This window comes from Aulonocara stuartgranti, assembly GCF_965226115.1.
Source record: "Aulonocara stuartgranti genome assembly, chromosome: 11".
Lineage (NCBI taxonomy): Eukaryota > Metazoa > Chordata > Actinopteri > Cichliformes > Cichlidae > Aulonocara > Aulonocara stuartgranti.
Genome location: NC_138947.1, coordinates 22,867,174 through 22,883,686, shown reverse-complemented (window position 1 = coordinate 22,883,686; position 16,513 = coordinate 22,867,174). Strand labels below are relative to the sequence as shown.

The window sequence follows — 16,513 nt, the reverse complement described above, 5'->3', positions numbered from 1 at the left end:
GGCTGCGAAGAAACGAACTGAAAATTGCCGTTTCTCACCCCTATTTATAGAAAAACTTCAAAGGATCCTTGTGACATCCTTGTGACATCATCACTCCTAAGACAATCAGATTGTCACATGACATTTTGGAATGTGGAATGGGGATATGTTTTTTTTTTAAACAGTTTTCAAATGTAACTCAATATTTAAGTGTTTCTTACTTGACCCGCTTAGTCGATTAAAAAGTTCATTGCCACGAACACCCCTAATGTTATATAACAGACCACAGAAAAAAGACAGGTTTTTTTCTACGTGACAGAGCTATAATAAATGTTTTGTTTTTTTTAATTATCCTACTTTTTCTAAAAGGGAACATTATTTAAAGAATATGTATTTAATTAAAAACTCTGTATTCATCTAAAGTGTATACCAAGAAGGGTGAGCTTCCTGCTTGAAAAGGAAATGACCAAAATAAATGTATTTCTCTGCAATTACAAACTCTGTGTAAATAGTCTTGGTGTCAAAATAAAGCTAACACTGGTGAGATGTCATCAGAGCTGTAAATATTACTGCAGATGTTACTGTGTCAAAGTTACTGTGACTCAAACATAGAAAAAATGATTTTTTATTTCCCTCACCTAATTTTTAAAAGTATTTTATAGCATATAACACGTTTGAAAATATGCTTTGGTTCCCATTTAACTCCAGAAAATCATAAATCAAAATATGGATATTACCCGTCCACAGATTCATGGTGACATAACTGCTCTTTTAAACAGAATCGAAAATGGAATCGGAATCGTGAAAATCTTATCAATACCCATCCCTATGCTTCACTGCAGAACTGAAAAATAACTCACATTTTGTATGACTATTATTTCATCCTAATGTTTCTTCTTGGTGCATCATTGCCAAAAACTGTTGTTGTTTCAAGCATTATCTTGTATATCTATTCAGCACCACTTCAGAGCCTTCCCAATGGAGAACTTTATAACTTTATTACCTATACCAGTACAGTCCCACTAACCAATGTACTTCCCTGCAGGAGAGACAGCTCTTTTTTGTTATTGCCAAAGCGACTGTGACACTCCAGTTTTACCTGGTAAAGACTTTGGTCTCCTAGATAGAGATTCTCTCCAGCGCTGGGAGCTGAGTTGGCTGGCTGCAGGCTGTGCAATGGGAGTGATTACACAGGACAGACTGAACAAAGCTCCGACCTAGAAACAGAAATACAGCAGATTGGCATACACACAGTCCCCAACCAACGTCATTTATGATCGATATATATGATTAATCATGAACATTCTGAATTTGTGATCTTGGAAGAGCTTTAATGTAATGAACAGGCTCCTTTGGTTAGGCGGATCTTTCTGTAGCAGACTTTTGTACATGTAAGAGCACAGCTAAGTTACTCGTACCTTTCCACACAGTGATCGCAGCTGGTTCAACAAAAGTTTAGCTTTCACAGACATCCCAGAAAGGCATCTGTTTGTCATTTGTGAAGGAACAGCACAATATTGAGACACAAAAGTTATAAAACCACCTTTCAAAGACAGAAAAAGTCTTAAAACAATGAAATAATGGGGGGGGGGGGGGAAGCTATTTTGTTATCAACAATTTTAAAAATGTATATTAATAGCCATGACTGTTTTGGTTTCTGACAGCCAAGCTGTTTGTGTGTGACACATACTAAAATCTTACCTAATCCTGCAGCTGTTTCATTTGAGCAGGTGATGGAAGCAAAAGTTATGATATTCTATTTTTATTTTTAAGCATTCATACAAACACACAGATACAGACACTTTAAAATAAGGATACAGTTCAAACTGGGCGCTGGAGATCAGGAAGCTTGGCAGGTCTGACAGATTAACCAGCTGAACCAAATCTAAAACTGGCGCATAGTAATGAAAGACCTGCAAATGAATCAAGAAAAGAAACAGAAAAGACAACATGATTAAAATAGATCATATTTTTCACAGAGTACAGCCTTCAACTCCATTTAAATCAGCGATGTCAAACTCATTTTACACTGTGGGCCACATACAGCCCACTCTGATGTGAAGTGGGTGAGACCAGTGAAATTACACGATAAACATATAGAAAAGCGACTGGTAGATCATTGCGGACACAGAAATGTCTGTCATGTAATTATAAATTTAAAGTATAAAGTTTTCTTTAATTCACAAAAAATGTCCTTGTACTTTGGTGTAATATGACTGGAAATGGGGTGGAGGTCTTTATCAATGGGAAAAGCACCAAAATCTATGAAAATACAGTTAAAAGATCAAAATCTGTCAACTCCTTTAAATTTTCCAACGCTGTCCAGTCGTTGCCAGGCCAATTACGGCACCCGGGCCTTATGTTTGACACCTCTGGTTTAACCCATCACATATCCCTCATATAAAAAAAATAATCCTTAAACAAAATTCCCCAAGATTATCATAAACATTAAAAACAACACTAACACCTGACTACTGCCGTTGTTCTATCAATGCCATATTTTGCTAGAAGTGAGGAGGGGCCTCGATACACCTTTAGGTTTTGTCATGATTTAATGTGCAAAGACTGACATTGAACACAATTCTGACGCGACATCTCTTGTTTATAAACCCTGATTGAATTTCACTGGAATTGGCAGTCTCATAATTTATTGAATGTCAAACTTTTTTTTAAGTCTAATCTACATGAAGATTTAAATGATCTTGGGTCAAAATTAGAGCTTAAGAAAGCTGGAAACATTTATAAATCCCTTGTTCAGTTCAGTGAAGCCTCTGACTAACGCAGTGACCTGAAGAGAGATTATTAAGACCTCCAATATTCAACTGTCCTCATTATGTTCACTTGAAAGCACACTTTGTAAGAGTTTAAGACTGCACGCTTCAGCAGTCATAATATGACATTGAACATCATTCGTATAAATCTGATTTTGTCTGACTGAGCTCTATTGTTCATTAGACAGCTCTGCTCTGAGCTATAACAGGTTTTCTGTGAAGGCACAGACTCCTTCACTGCCTAACAATGACTAATCGTATATTTAGCAACAATTTAGACAAAACATAGAGATAAAATCGCTGTGACTGAACCCACAACTTTATCAGACATATGGGAAACTGATTCATGCAAATTCTCAGCTAGGTGCTGCTAAATGTAATGATGTAGCTTTTTCCGCTCTTCAGGGAAAACAAGCAGTGCTGTTGAGAAAGGAAGACGCTATCCAACCCACAACTTCTCAACAGCTTCGGAGAAAAACGCCTCATCGGAAGCTTGAGAATATTCAGTCCTTTAAACAAAGACTAGATATGGGCATACCTAGTAGAACCCCCGTGTGTTTGACTTTGTGGTTGGGTGACTGACTTCTAACATTAGATTTTTTTTCCATAAAATATCACTCACCCACTCACTGTATTCACATCAGTAACCACTTTTTTGTATATTCTAACACCCGTGCATAAAGACTGTCAACAAGCAGTTCAAAAGTGGTGGGAGGAGGAAGTATAAGGTTGTTTCCTGACATACGCTGACATGGCATAAACACCTCTTGGATATAAATAAATCTCTCACATGTTCCTGCTGGTTCAATAAGTTCAACAACAAACAAATATATATCAAATCAGTAAAATAAGATGAAGAGGTAACAAAAAGCAAAATGTCTACTGTAAAACTTTAGTACATTAGCCCTCAACAAGTGTTCCTGCTTGTTTGTTACTGGCAAAAACTCAAAGGAGGTCTCCACCACTTACCAACCAACTTCCACTGCAGGATAAGCTGTGTGGGAGCGAACAAAGTCTAAAGGTCTGAATGTTTGAATGCTTTAAAACCCCAAAGACAATGCAATGTGAAGCCCTTTCCCTGTCTTGACAAACAGGGTTGATGCTCTCTTTAAAACGTCACTTAAAGAGATTAAAAGTTGTTATTTTAATATGCTGTAGGGCAGACGGAAATGCCTGAGAAAATTCACTAATAGCATTTTTCCTGATATACAGTACAGCTCTCTGGATGATACACTTACAGAATAGAAATGGTTTTGGTGCATTTACTTCCATGTTGTTTGAAATGAGTGAAATAGATTTGCAATTACTTAGATTATTGGTGCTCTCTACCCAGATGCATCCAGAATATACAGCAGGCAAAAAGTCTACCTTTTAGTCTATGATAACGGTAATATTACATTTTGTTCAACAATATTTTTAAAGTTAATGATAATTGCAAAAATGTTCCACTAAGAGGACTCCCTTTCCATTCAACGACACTTTAAGCGTGTCTTTTTTGACTGTTAATTCAAATGTGTTTTTAATGTTATAGTTTCAGTTACATGAGGGCTGGTATCAAGAAAATGAAAAGTCAATTCTGTGGCCTCTCCCTTCACTGAGTGCTAGTAATTATAATGTCACTTACTCCTGACAGTGAGGAGGTCTAACTAATAGTTTCTGTCTGAACCTAGTTTAGTGTGTGTTTGTCTGAGTACAAGTCGCTGCACAGTCATTTATCCCAGCAGTGTGGAGATGTGATAGTTTTGCTGTCCTCAGAGCTGTTTTTTTTAATTGTGTGCCAAAACAATCACTGCCATCTGCTTCTCTGTATAAAGATCTGATGAAACCCACACACATTCACTCTCATTCTCCATAGACGCATAAATGAGCAGCATGCACAGACAAACTCTCAAACTCTGCTTAAACTGAACAATAAGCGAACACAACAACACACATAGTATCTGGTGCCAAACACAAACTCACATAGCAGACAGTGGTTACAGATATTATACATGTATAACACAGAACATGTATTGTAATATTATAATGTTAAGACTCATTAAAACAAGACTATTTTTCTTTAATGAGTAGATCAGAAAACTTTGAAACTGTCTTTACTGCTAATCCAATGAATGTTAAAGGTACTCCGATTGTGTAAGTATAGACATTATCAGCTAATCGATGAGTTTTCATTATTGCATGTATTAATCTACATAAGAAAACTCACAACAAAGCTTTACAATGTAATATAATACCATCATGTTTAGTACAGAATACACTGTCTGTAAATGTGGTTCTTTAAACTATAGACAACAAGTAGCAGAACACACACTTGGCCAAAGCCACAACCTCAGATTCTAAATGTTAGTGAAAGTTCATCACATTACAGTTCTGCTCTTAGAGATAAATAAAACTCTAAAAGGCACAACTGGTGTTGGTGGCCGATGCACTGGCACAAATCCCCTGTAAATACAAGTTGTATAACACATCATTCCCAGGTCTCAGTAGATCTTAATAGGGTATGAGCCTTAGTGACTTTATTCACCATATCAATTTAAAGGCAAATGGCTGAGTAAGAACCAGGAATAAGAAATAATAAAACCATCATAGATATAAACCACTGAGAATACTGCCACTTTCTGTGATTGCCATTATTATAGTAAGAACTAGAGTTGGACATTCCTTTATGACCAAAGGGTTTTGGGACTAATATTCTCCTCAACTCGATAACATGTTAGCTTTTATCTTATATGCCATGAAAATGACACTGAAAGCTGAGTTCCTAGAGTAATTAACCAGATGAGCTATTAAATATTACATATACATCCAGAAAATCTTTAGACATGTTTTATGTTTTCATCCCACAAGGCCCGGCTGTTTGTAAGTGAAACATCAGAAATGCTTTTATTTCTTCAGTATTCTCTTGTGATGAAGTAGATGACAGTTCTTGGCATACGGGTTCCAGTTCAGATCAGTTTATGTGCAATACTGGACTCCAAAGTACTTTTTTGGTATAAGTAGGAAGCTTCAAACACACCTGTTCTTACCACGAAATCGGGTAGATTAATGTAACTATGATAAATTGTTGTTTTCTAAACTCGTCTGAGAGGTTTAGTAGATTCATCTGTGGTATCAATTTGTTAATCCAAGATAACTCTGTTTTCAAGTTATTGCATTCAAAAGATTTTCGGAAAACTTGTCGGCCAAGATTTTTTGTAGACATACAGTTAGGTCCATATATATTTGGACACTGACAAGTTTTTACCTCTTTATTGAAACCTATTCCATTTATGGACATGGACATAATGCGTAGACTCTCAGTGTTTATTTGAGGGTATCCACATTACAAATGGATGAAGGGATTAGTTCCTTAAGATGTGCCACCCTCTCTTTACAAGAGACCAAATGAAATTGGACAGTTGACTCAAAGGCTATTTCATGGGCAGATGTGGGCAATTCCTTCATTATGTCATTATCAATTAATCAGATAAAATGCCGGGCGTTGATTTGAGGTGTGGTGGAAGGCTTTGCTGTGAACAGACAACATGCAGTAGAAGGAGCAGGTGAAACAAGCCATCCGTAAACTGCACAAACAGAGTGAACAACACTTTCCAGGAGGTAGGCGTGCCCATATCCTAGTCTAGCATAAAGAGAAGACTGCATAAAAGTAAATATAGAGGTTTCATTGCAAGTTGCAAGCCACTCATAAGCCTCAAGAATAGAAACGCTAGATTGGACATTGCTAAAAGAAAAAACATCTAAAAATGCCGTCACAGTTCTGGAAAAAAATTCTTGGACAGACAAAACCAAGATCAACCTCTACCAGAAAATTATAAAATTACAACATTAGAAAAATGTTTTTGATATCCACATATTTATGGACCGAACTGTACCTATGGTATCAATTTGAACCTCCTATGCCGCTTCGTTCTCAAGTTATTGCATTTACAAGATTTTCAGAAAAATTGCTCTTTGACTACGACTTTGTCCTTGAGGTCGGGGTCACTGAGAATCAAACTCATCCGTGATATTTGGCTGATACACAGTATGGCACAGGCTGGCACGAATTTTATTAGCTTCACAAATATGGTCATAACCAAGACTACCTACCTAAATTAAAAAGGTATACTACACTGGATTCCACATTAAATAAACATGTATATATTTATTTGAAAAAAGTTACTCCTATCAACATCCCCTATAATCATCCCTTCTGCTGATATCCTACTCTCAGCCTGCATTTTCCTCTTTTCTTATTATTTTGCAGAGTTTCTGACAAGTCTGCAACCTTTGGCCGGTGAGTGTGCAGCCCCCCAGCTATTTAAAGCAGGATCACAGTGGGTCTTTCCAAGCAGACCAGCAATGTCTAAACCAAATGGCAATCCATTAGATAGTTCTGGAGATTTTTACCATCACAGTGTGCTGCGTGCTGCTAATGAGGCTAAAAAATGCCAAAAGATTCCCAGTTTTATTTTCTATCTATTATATACGACTGTATATGAAAAACAAGTCTAAGCTTTTTGTCATTTGTGATAACAGTGAGCTGGAAGCAGACGTTGTATATAGCCTGCAGTTTATACATGTGGCTTATTAATATTTACTGATAGCATATTAATAAAATTAAGAGTTCTGTAAACACTGCGTTAAATATATTGTCAGAGAACACAAACATGATATTTATGTGAATACCAGTTTAAAGTTTTGGCATGAACTCATATCTGTCATGTACAATCAACAGTTCTGACACACAGACATTAACTGAGGCTAGACTCAGAGTGGATGGAGACATCGAGATGAGCTGACAGCTCAGTAACAGCTTCTCAGTTCCGGAGAGTGAGTGCCGAGTGATATAACTCCATTAAAAATACTCTACAAATTATATATTAAAAAAATCAGACTGCAAAGCAGGAAAAAGATTTCCCATGGAAGAAGCCTTCACCACTGGCCTGCCTCAATGAGATAATAAATCTTTATTTCTGTGTCATTTTCTGGTGGCAAGGTCATACGTACATAAAAGGTTGGCAATAATTTGGCTTATAAAATACATTTGATTTATCTGACTGATGGATCATCTGTCACAGGTTGCACAGTGTGAATAAAGGTCAACCAGGACGTGACGCTTCTCATTTGGAAATAGACAGTGGGGGGTTCGTTCTACTGGACGGCTTGAAAGCAAGACTGGCTCTACAGTAATACAAACTGGGCTATTATCTGCTCTGCCAAAACTTTACCCTGAAGTTTGCACAAACACACACAGAGAGTAGTCTTTTCTCAAGCTGCATTACAATTCTCAATATAAGACGTTCTCACTGACAAAGTTTGGATCAAGTGCACACCCTACAGCACTCTGTTGGAAGACTGCTGCTGTGAGCAGCTGCTCGCAAGCTGGGCACTAAATCTTTGTTGGAGGACACAACAAGGACTAATTTGACTTTCTGGAAAACAAAGTCAGAGAAAATAGTTAACTGATTACTGAGCTGGCTGTCAAAAACTTGAGCACCAAAGGACAGCCTTGTTTTGATTAACTGTGAAATGCTTCCAAAGTTTGGTTTGAGGTCATCTCAAGTTCAATTCAACAAAAGGTCCAATGAAACTTAGGAGTCAGAGCTCACCTCAGACTGCAGTTTGTGGTCAGTGGTCATGTGTGGAGCTTCCAAAAGACCAGACTCTGATATCTGATGCAGAGAAAAACCATCAAAGCGGAGTTCTGACACACACTGAGGAGAAAAATAATACATGACACAGTCAGTGTATATGCAGTTAGAAACATTTGTACAACCTACAACAGAGAAATGCAAACTGTTTGACATCAGTGCATTTTAACAAATGCTACAGCTTCAGTGTTTGTCTGAATAATATCTCAAAAATAACTCGGCATAGCTGTGCCCTTTGGAGTTACGTGTACACAAACACATATAGAGACATCATAACTGTATCAAATGGGAGTAAAATGGTGTTGGCTGCTCTCAGAGAAGGGTTTATTCTTTTGGGAATTTTCCTTTGTTTGGCTTCTCCAAACCTTGAAGCTTTTACTGAGTGTCTCTAGAACTCACTCGTTCAGAGGGCAGCAACTCAGAAAAGGTCACTTTAGTGAAGGAGACGCTGCGAGCCTGCCTTAGAGCACCATACTTGGAGCACATTGGTTGATAATCTAACATACGGTGTCTATACACTTTACTGTTAGGGTCACAGACTGTACACAAAAGATAGTCAAAGCTTCCCAGTCTTAAAAGTGAGGACAATGCAGGAGTGCCCCAAACCTGCACTCTTTCTAAGTCCTCTGGTTTCAATTTAAAAAATTAAAAAATAAAAATTTGAAAGTCTGGGTGTATAAAAGGTTATGGGACTTCCAGTCCATTACACAGTCCTAGAGATTGTTCTGTGATCGCCTCAGCAAAGTTATTCATTTAATTGTTTATTCCATGACAGTTTGGCCAGTGGCTCCTGGAGGGTGCTGTATGATTCTGGATGAAATCAGTTGGTGCCCCAAAAAAAAATGTCCTTGAGATTGCAAATGTCCTTGGTTTCCCACAGGAAATAGAGAACAGTCACCTCTAAACTGAAAGCTGTGCCTTACCACTACCACCGACAAGTTTCGAAAGGCAGAGTTTCGAATGCAAATGATGAATGACCATGGCAATGGTAGCAATGAAAGCAAACACAAGGAGGTTTTCAGTGCAGAACCTAATACATCTTTACAACTGGTTTTCATCTAGCAACTGTCATCATCCTCCAGCAACCACTCGCACTCATAAACCAGTCAGGTCATTCATATTTTTTCCATAGCAATCGGTGGCTGTCAGGGGGTCGCCAATGGGTCCCTTGGCCCATGTGACTGAAGCCTTGGTAACGTCTTTCTTTTATAAAGTGAACAAGATAATGTTCCCTTTACGAAAGATGACCCCCAGTAGAGTTAACAAGGCTGATAAAGTAGCTTCTTCAGGGCAAGCCTGCGTTGTGCTCCTCAGATTCTCAGATCTGCCTCTTACTTGTCACATGCAGTTTGAAAATACCAAGATGGTGACAGCAAAATCGCTCAGCTCAACTTCACTGAACCATGGTCGATGGCCCAGTGTCCGTGTCCAGCTTTTACATACAGTCTATAGTAGAGGCTCTAGATGAGAGATGTCATTTTATAAAGGTTATATAAACCATTTTCAATTTTGTTTTTTCTGTTTTTAATATTTTCACTTAAAGATTAGAAGCAGAGTTTTCCCAACATTAAGGTCCAAACTGAAAAACATACAGTAATGAAAAAAAATAGAAACTAAAAAAAATACAGTTTAGTTCTTAAAAATATTTCCTATCTCAGAAATATCAGACTTGTGCCTGTCACCAACACTGCACCTTCATTTTATAATATTAAAAAAACAAAACAAAAAATCCCACACATACTAAAACACAAAGACACTACTTTGAGCCGTTTCAAGAAAGACAAGATCTATATTTTCAGCCGATCAGTGTTTAAAATCATAAAATAAGACCTGAAAGTCTCACCCAGATTTCTAAAAAAAAAAACAAAAAAAAAAAAACACCATCAGTACGAGACATGCAAGGAAACCTCACAGTGAAACAGATTGCTGATTCTCCCCAGAGGGCCATGAAAGAACAGCACAAAATTGGCAAATTCGGTCCAGAGAAAAGAAAACTACTGCACCTGCCAGAGTTTTCACTTAAAGACAAAAAAAAACAAGTGTGCCTGAAGTAATCTCCAGAGTAGGAACAGAAAAAAAAAATGCTGTCACATCACCTCAGCCTGGTTACTTTGACGCCAAAACAGTTACTTTGTAGGAAAGCAGGAAATGCATGGAAACAAGCAAATATAAGGACACCTAAACACCACATCCACATGACTGTGAAACCCTCGTTTCAGAATTAGCATCAATGCGATGCTACAATAACCTTCACTCTTTAAAATGCTATTCATGAGATTATTGGCCCAAACTGGAGGAACCTGTTCTATTTCACAAAAGCACTGCAGAGTTGTTCAAATTGATGTTGAAGTTCTTCCCCATCGAATCTCAGTCTGCTTTCTTTCTAATGGCCAGCTAGTCGCTTTTTTATACACTTTATATCACTCAATTTATGACCTCCATAAACACTTTGCTGATGTGTTTATGGTCTCAGCTGCTACTTTCAAGTCTTTCTGAAACAACATGATGTTCAGTTAAATGACAGGTGCAGTTAAAAAGTCAAAAGGATCATAAAGTAAGGTGTGCATTATGGTGGGCCTACCTCGTGAGTAGCAAGTGGCTACTGTATGAGCATGACAAGGAGAAGGGAAAACTGTCAAGAATATGACAGCCAAAAGAAATTTGACAAACTGCACCATAAAGCTATAATTTATGTTTATTGATTCATTATTTCCAGCAATCTTCTTTAATACTTGGCTTCAATAAGCTTCATGCCCCAGTAAAATAAAAAAATAAAAAAAATAAAAAACTTGATAGGAGGGGGGTTTAATGGGTCAAAGTGGGCCAAGCTGGGCTGAACTGATACCAGCTAGTTCAGCTCTGCCAGGTCAATGCCAGTAGGACGGTGCCTTTTCCCATGACCCTTTAATGACCTCCAGTAATTTTCCAGATTCATTCAGCATGATGTGAGGCAGAGATGTTTTGTATTTGTGCAGAGCAGGGATAGTGGATGTATTGGACAAAGGATGCTGGAGATGGAGCTGTCCAGCAGAAAGAAAAGACGAAGCCCTCAGTGGAGGTTCATGGATGTTGTGAAGGAGGACATGCAGAGGTTTGATGTGACAGAGGAGGATGTGTTCGTAATAAAAAGCCCAGGACAAGCAAGCTGGAAAGTTCAAAAGGACACGGCTTTTTCTCCGGCCCACAACAGTATTTGTCCAGAAATTGCAAACACAGACACACAAAGTCTCACATACACAGTGGTTAAAACAAAAGATGTTCATTCCCTCAACAGCCTGTACCTACCAAACAGCTTTTTTCCCTTCATTGCTCCTTTGAAACCATCAATTACACCCACATTGCTAGGTTTGGAACAATTACATCCAAGCAAGTGTATACAGACACAAGACTTCACAGTCCTCTCTTTGGTAAGCAAAACAGCATCCACAGACACATTTTCCTAGAGGTCTCCGCTTTCCTGTAACTGACAAACAGCTGAGGTTTACAGCATCCACAGAATCTTTATTAAAATCCTCCGTCTCAATAGTAAGTTGGCCCTTTTGGCCCACCACAGTTATAAAGACCTGCTATGCAGCTGCTGCAGTAAAAATTACAAAGTTTTTTGTTTTTTTTCTTTGGGGAGTTTTTAACCAAAAACTTGTATTACTGGGGAGTTTATGGAATATGTGATGTAAATTAAAGTTAAAATTTTTGCTCATATCCATTTCCGTCTCAAACTTTGACCACCAAGCGAGAATTGTGACCAATTTTTTTGGAGCTGTGTTTTGTTAAATAGCTTCAGCAGTTTCACTTTTCCAAATTCTGACTGTGGTGAGGCAGTGTCCTGCAATTTCAAGAAGTTGATAATAACAGCAATTTGATATTTATTCAGTGATTGGATAGATCTCCGACTCCGTTTCTTCAGTTCTTTTGTTTAAAATATTCAGCTCATTCACACAACTGTCCTGTGCACATCTGAGTACATCACTAGTCTGAAAATGTGCACCATCTCCAGAAGTTACCCCAGCAACCCTTACCTTCTTCTCTCTGATAAGCAGGCTTCCCCTCCATATTTCTTTGGAGTCAATACAGCTGTCCAAGTCAGCCAGCTTGACCAAAGCGGCGCTGATGGAGGACGCCATTTTCTGCCATCTGAATGAAGAAAACAAGAATCGCTTGATGAGCCCGAGTAACTTTTATTCTCTGTTAGACAGCAATATTCAAGCCCATGTGTCAGGTTTTCTTATTGCCTACAACAGTTCTGCAAATGTTAATCGTACATTCACGTTATACCAATAAGCCTGTCACATTTAAGATGTCTAGTTCTTATCAGGTAGGTGGTGTTTTGATGCCTGATGTTGTGGGGTGAAAAAGGTCATTCTGGCATCTCCTGAGATTATCTGTCTTCATGTTGCCAAAGTTAATTTGTTGTTTTTATCATTACGAGTGCTTCTGCAGAAATGTTCATCCATGTGTATCCATCCATTACTTCAAGTCAGCACCTTCTCTTATTTATCCATCTAACTCCCCCTAGTGGTGAGCTAGGAGGATTTCATTAATAATGGGTTTGTGTACATTCCCAGTCATCCAAGTCATGGTTGTCTAAAGAGCTTAAAAATGAAGGGAAAAAATGGACTTCTTTAAGTCACTGGAAACCCTCTCATGCATACTCATCGACTCCCATCACCCACTGAAACACAAACTTGGGTTGAACAGGACCCTACACCACACCCTACCAACGTTCCCTCTAAGGCACAGATGGAAAGAGAAGGAAGACACACGTAAATAAAGCTCTTAAAACATGTGGTTGTCCCAACTGGGCCTTCATCAAATTACCAAAGATACACAGGAAAGAAGATCAGACATCAACTAGGGAGAAAGGCGATGACTGATGGAACAACATTGTCATCCCTTATGTACCAAGTTTATTAGAGGAAACAGGAGAATGTTCTCCAACCCCAGCATCTCAGTGCACTTCAGTCCCAGCCACACTTAGACAAAACCTGGTTCATCCCAAGGAAAAAACTCAGACACTGAGTGTCTTAGTGCACGCTGTGCTGTGCAATGAGGAGCACTCAGACCTCTACATTAGAAAACCAAAACAGCCACTCCACAAACACATGGCACAACACAGGAGAGTCACCTCGACGGTACATCTGCAGCTAAAAGATGAATGTCACTCTTTGAATGATGCCAATGTTCACATACTGGACCGGGAAGACCAATGGTTTTGGAGGAGTGAAAGAGGCCATCAGCTGTCTGCCACCTACAATCCACTCACACCTCACTTTAGGTGACCTCAACAAGTCACATGATACTCCATGTACTCACACTGATTTCACCTTTAACCCCAAGTAATGATAATGACCTACACCTTTTGTCACACCTTGGCTCGTGGAATGACACACATAATCAACAGTGGTCCCAACGACCTCCTTCTAAGGGGAAAGCCCATACTAGGGATTAAGGCTACGTCCACACTAATGTGTTTTTGTTTGAAAACGCATCGTTTTCTCTCCGTTTTGGCCTCCCGTCCACACTGAGACGGCGAATTTCTTCCCCGAAGGAAAACGCTCTCAAAAACAAATACATTTGAAGATGGTGCTTTCGCGTTGCAGTGTGGACAGCGAAAACGGAGACTTTCGAAAACGATGACACATTTTAGTCAGTCATGTGACAAATTAAACTAAGATAGTGGAGGGCATTATACAGCAGTTGTTTTGTTTGCTCTCAATTTTGACAGCCCTATTAAAGATTAATATCAGTTTGTACATGCTTTCTTCAAATTCTTTAATTCTCACTTGCTTTTGCAACTTTGTACTTTTGTGTTACTCGCAGCAACAACTCCACCTCATTGTTAGTCCATTTAAAAAACTCGGTGCTTTTCCTCGACATTTTGCCAACACGTTTCAACGAGCCGGAAAGTAAATAAAATAAACTCGCAAGACTTTATCAAAGGTGTGAGCATCACAGAAGATGCCTTTGTGTGTAGGAGCTGAAGATAAAACACAGAAAAACATGAAGGTGATTTTCCTGGCCTGGGATTTTATAAAAATATTCTGCAGTAGATCAAAAACGAAAGAAAACCATTAATCAACATATGAACATTGCCTCTGAAGTTACAGCGGTTTGATTAGAGACACGGCTAAGCGTTTTGCATTTTGCATAATTTTAAAAAGTTTAAATTTGTTCAGAAGTCTATTGAACAGCAGAAATTAGGTTTTCTTTTCAGAAGGAAAAAAAAAAAAAAAAAAACAACAGCGGCCGACAGCGCTGTAAACAACGGTAGACTTGTGTGTAACAAGCAAGCGAATAATGCAGAAAACGTGTTGGAAGCAAAACAGCAAAAGTCAGAGGGAATCCATGACGATGTTTGTGTGAAGCGTAGTTTGGATCTTCTTTTGCTGCTGGTTCGGTCAATATTGTTTGGAGAGAGATCAAACTAACAGCTTTAGAAAAGGGCGTAAACACAAAGCGCGGACCTGCCGAAACATCAGAATCAGCGAGCTGTTGGCTTTCAGCCCCGACCGGGTGAGAAAGACGACATCTCACTGATTCTGATCCGTCAGCGGCTCCGCGCTTTATGTTTACATTTATGTGCAGAATCCGTGTACCTGCTCTCATTCATTGTTTTAGCTGTTTGGTGGTTGTTGAAATTTTGTGAGGTTTAATCGATAAATCGATTATCAAAACCCACCCCTAATAGAGTGTAATGCATGGGTATTTTTCATCTTCTCACCCAGGTGTGTGCTGTGTGATGACACTGATCTTTGCAGCATGCCAGGAGGACATGTGTTTGACGGCTCCCAGCAGAGGCAGGAGGTCTTTAACAGGAGGGGACTGCTCAGCAGAGCCCAGCACCAGAACATCCAGCAAGGCTTTACCTGATTGAAAAACATAGGAAACAAAAAGGACACAGTGTTTCCTTCTTTTATTTGTTAATTTTTTCTTTCCATCCATCCATCTCTTGGTAGGACGTATCAAGGCAAGTCGTGAGCTTTTAAAAAGTAGGCAGAATCGCTTGTTATCAAAACCAAATTACAAGAATTGTAGTGACTCTGGCTCCTCAGGGTAACTAAAGTTAGAGGGTAACTGTTTCTGAACTCCTGCGGAGACTGTGTGCCAAAAAACCTTCTCTTAAAAAAAACAAACAAAAAAGAAAACACTTCACGAGGGAGATTTGCAAAGAAGTCAGAGCATTGGTGAACACAGATTTATGCAGTACAGCAGGCAACCTTTTCCACATGGCAGATTTTCAGAATCTAACTGCTTAAAATTCGACAGCACTCTTTTAAGAAGAAGTTTTAATTCCTTGATTTGGCTAAGACACAATCGCCCCATGAGAAATTATTTTGTGCAGCAAACTTCTTGTTCTTTTTTCCCATCAGTAAAACAAGCCAATCTTCGTTTTTTTTTCTTAATGCAGAATGGAAGAAACTGAAGTGGCAAACTGCGCCCTAAAGGTAATCATCGAAGTCACCTGAGAAGTGCTGTGTGGAAGCATTGTGGATTAAAAATCCTCAAACTAGAATTTTTTTTTTTTTTTTTTTAGTAAAAGCCTTATAAGATCCAAGTTAACAGCTTCAAAACTGCGAGCAAATTATATAAAAATTATAAGGCGGAAGATATATAAGTATAGAAAGTAACCAATGTTAACTGGATAACAGTACCTGGAGGTGGAAGCTTGTCTGACAGCACATGCAGTCCCTCTGCAGCCTCCTCCATCAGCCTGTTAAAAGTTGAGAACAGATGAGCTGACATGTCACTGTCACGCAGATTCTTGAATGGATAGATGGAGCAAATCCCTGTTACGGACAATAACTGCAGACATTATCATTATTATCATCTCACTCTGTCAGTGTCAGCTCATCAGCCTTTTGGTCCGGTGCCTCCTGGTTCTTCAGAGAACCCAAACAAGCTTCCAAAGAAGTGGGTTTCTCCTCCTCACCGTCACATCTGTGAAGGCTCAACTCTTCCCATTTAGAGGTGCAAAACTGCCAAACAAGAGACAATTACTAAACTAAATCCAGAATTCTTTATTCACAACTTAACAGTTTGAAAGGTAAAATTCTGCATTGTTTCCTTGTCAAATGTGTGTCAATGTGGTTAAGTATGAAGCATAAAGTGCTTTTGCAGTTTTAATAAAGGCAT

General features: G+C 38.7%; 1 protein-coding gene across 1 annotated transcript in view; it reads right to left on the bottom strand.

Moving 5' to 3' along the window:
• Positions 1-16,513, bottom strand: part of mtbp (MDM2 binding protein) — a 61,680-nt gene that overhangs the window by 43,534 nt on the left and 1,633 nt on the right. The window contains exons 4-11 of the mRNA XM_082550676.1: positions 16,214-16,356; positions 16,033-16,091; positions 15,102-15,246; positions 12,400-12,514; positions 8,342-8,446; positions 1,798-1,892; positions 1,398-1,464; positions 1,079-1,196 (exon numbers count right to left, since the gene is read on the bottom strand). Of these exons, the coding sequence (XP_082406802.1) occupies positions 1,079-1,196; positions 1,398-1,464; positions 1,798-1,892; positions 8,342-8,446; positions 12,400-12,514; positions 15,102-15,246; positions 16,033-16,091; positions 16,214-16,356 (847 nt within the window). The remainder of the gene's footprint in view (positions 1-1,078; positions 1,197-1,397; positions 1,465-1,797; positions 1,893-8,341; positions 8,447-12,399; positions 12,515-15,101; positions 15,247-16,032; positions 16,092-16,213; positions 16,357-16,513) is intronic.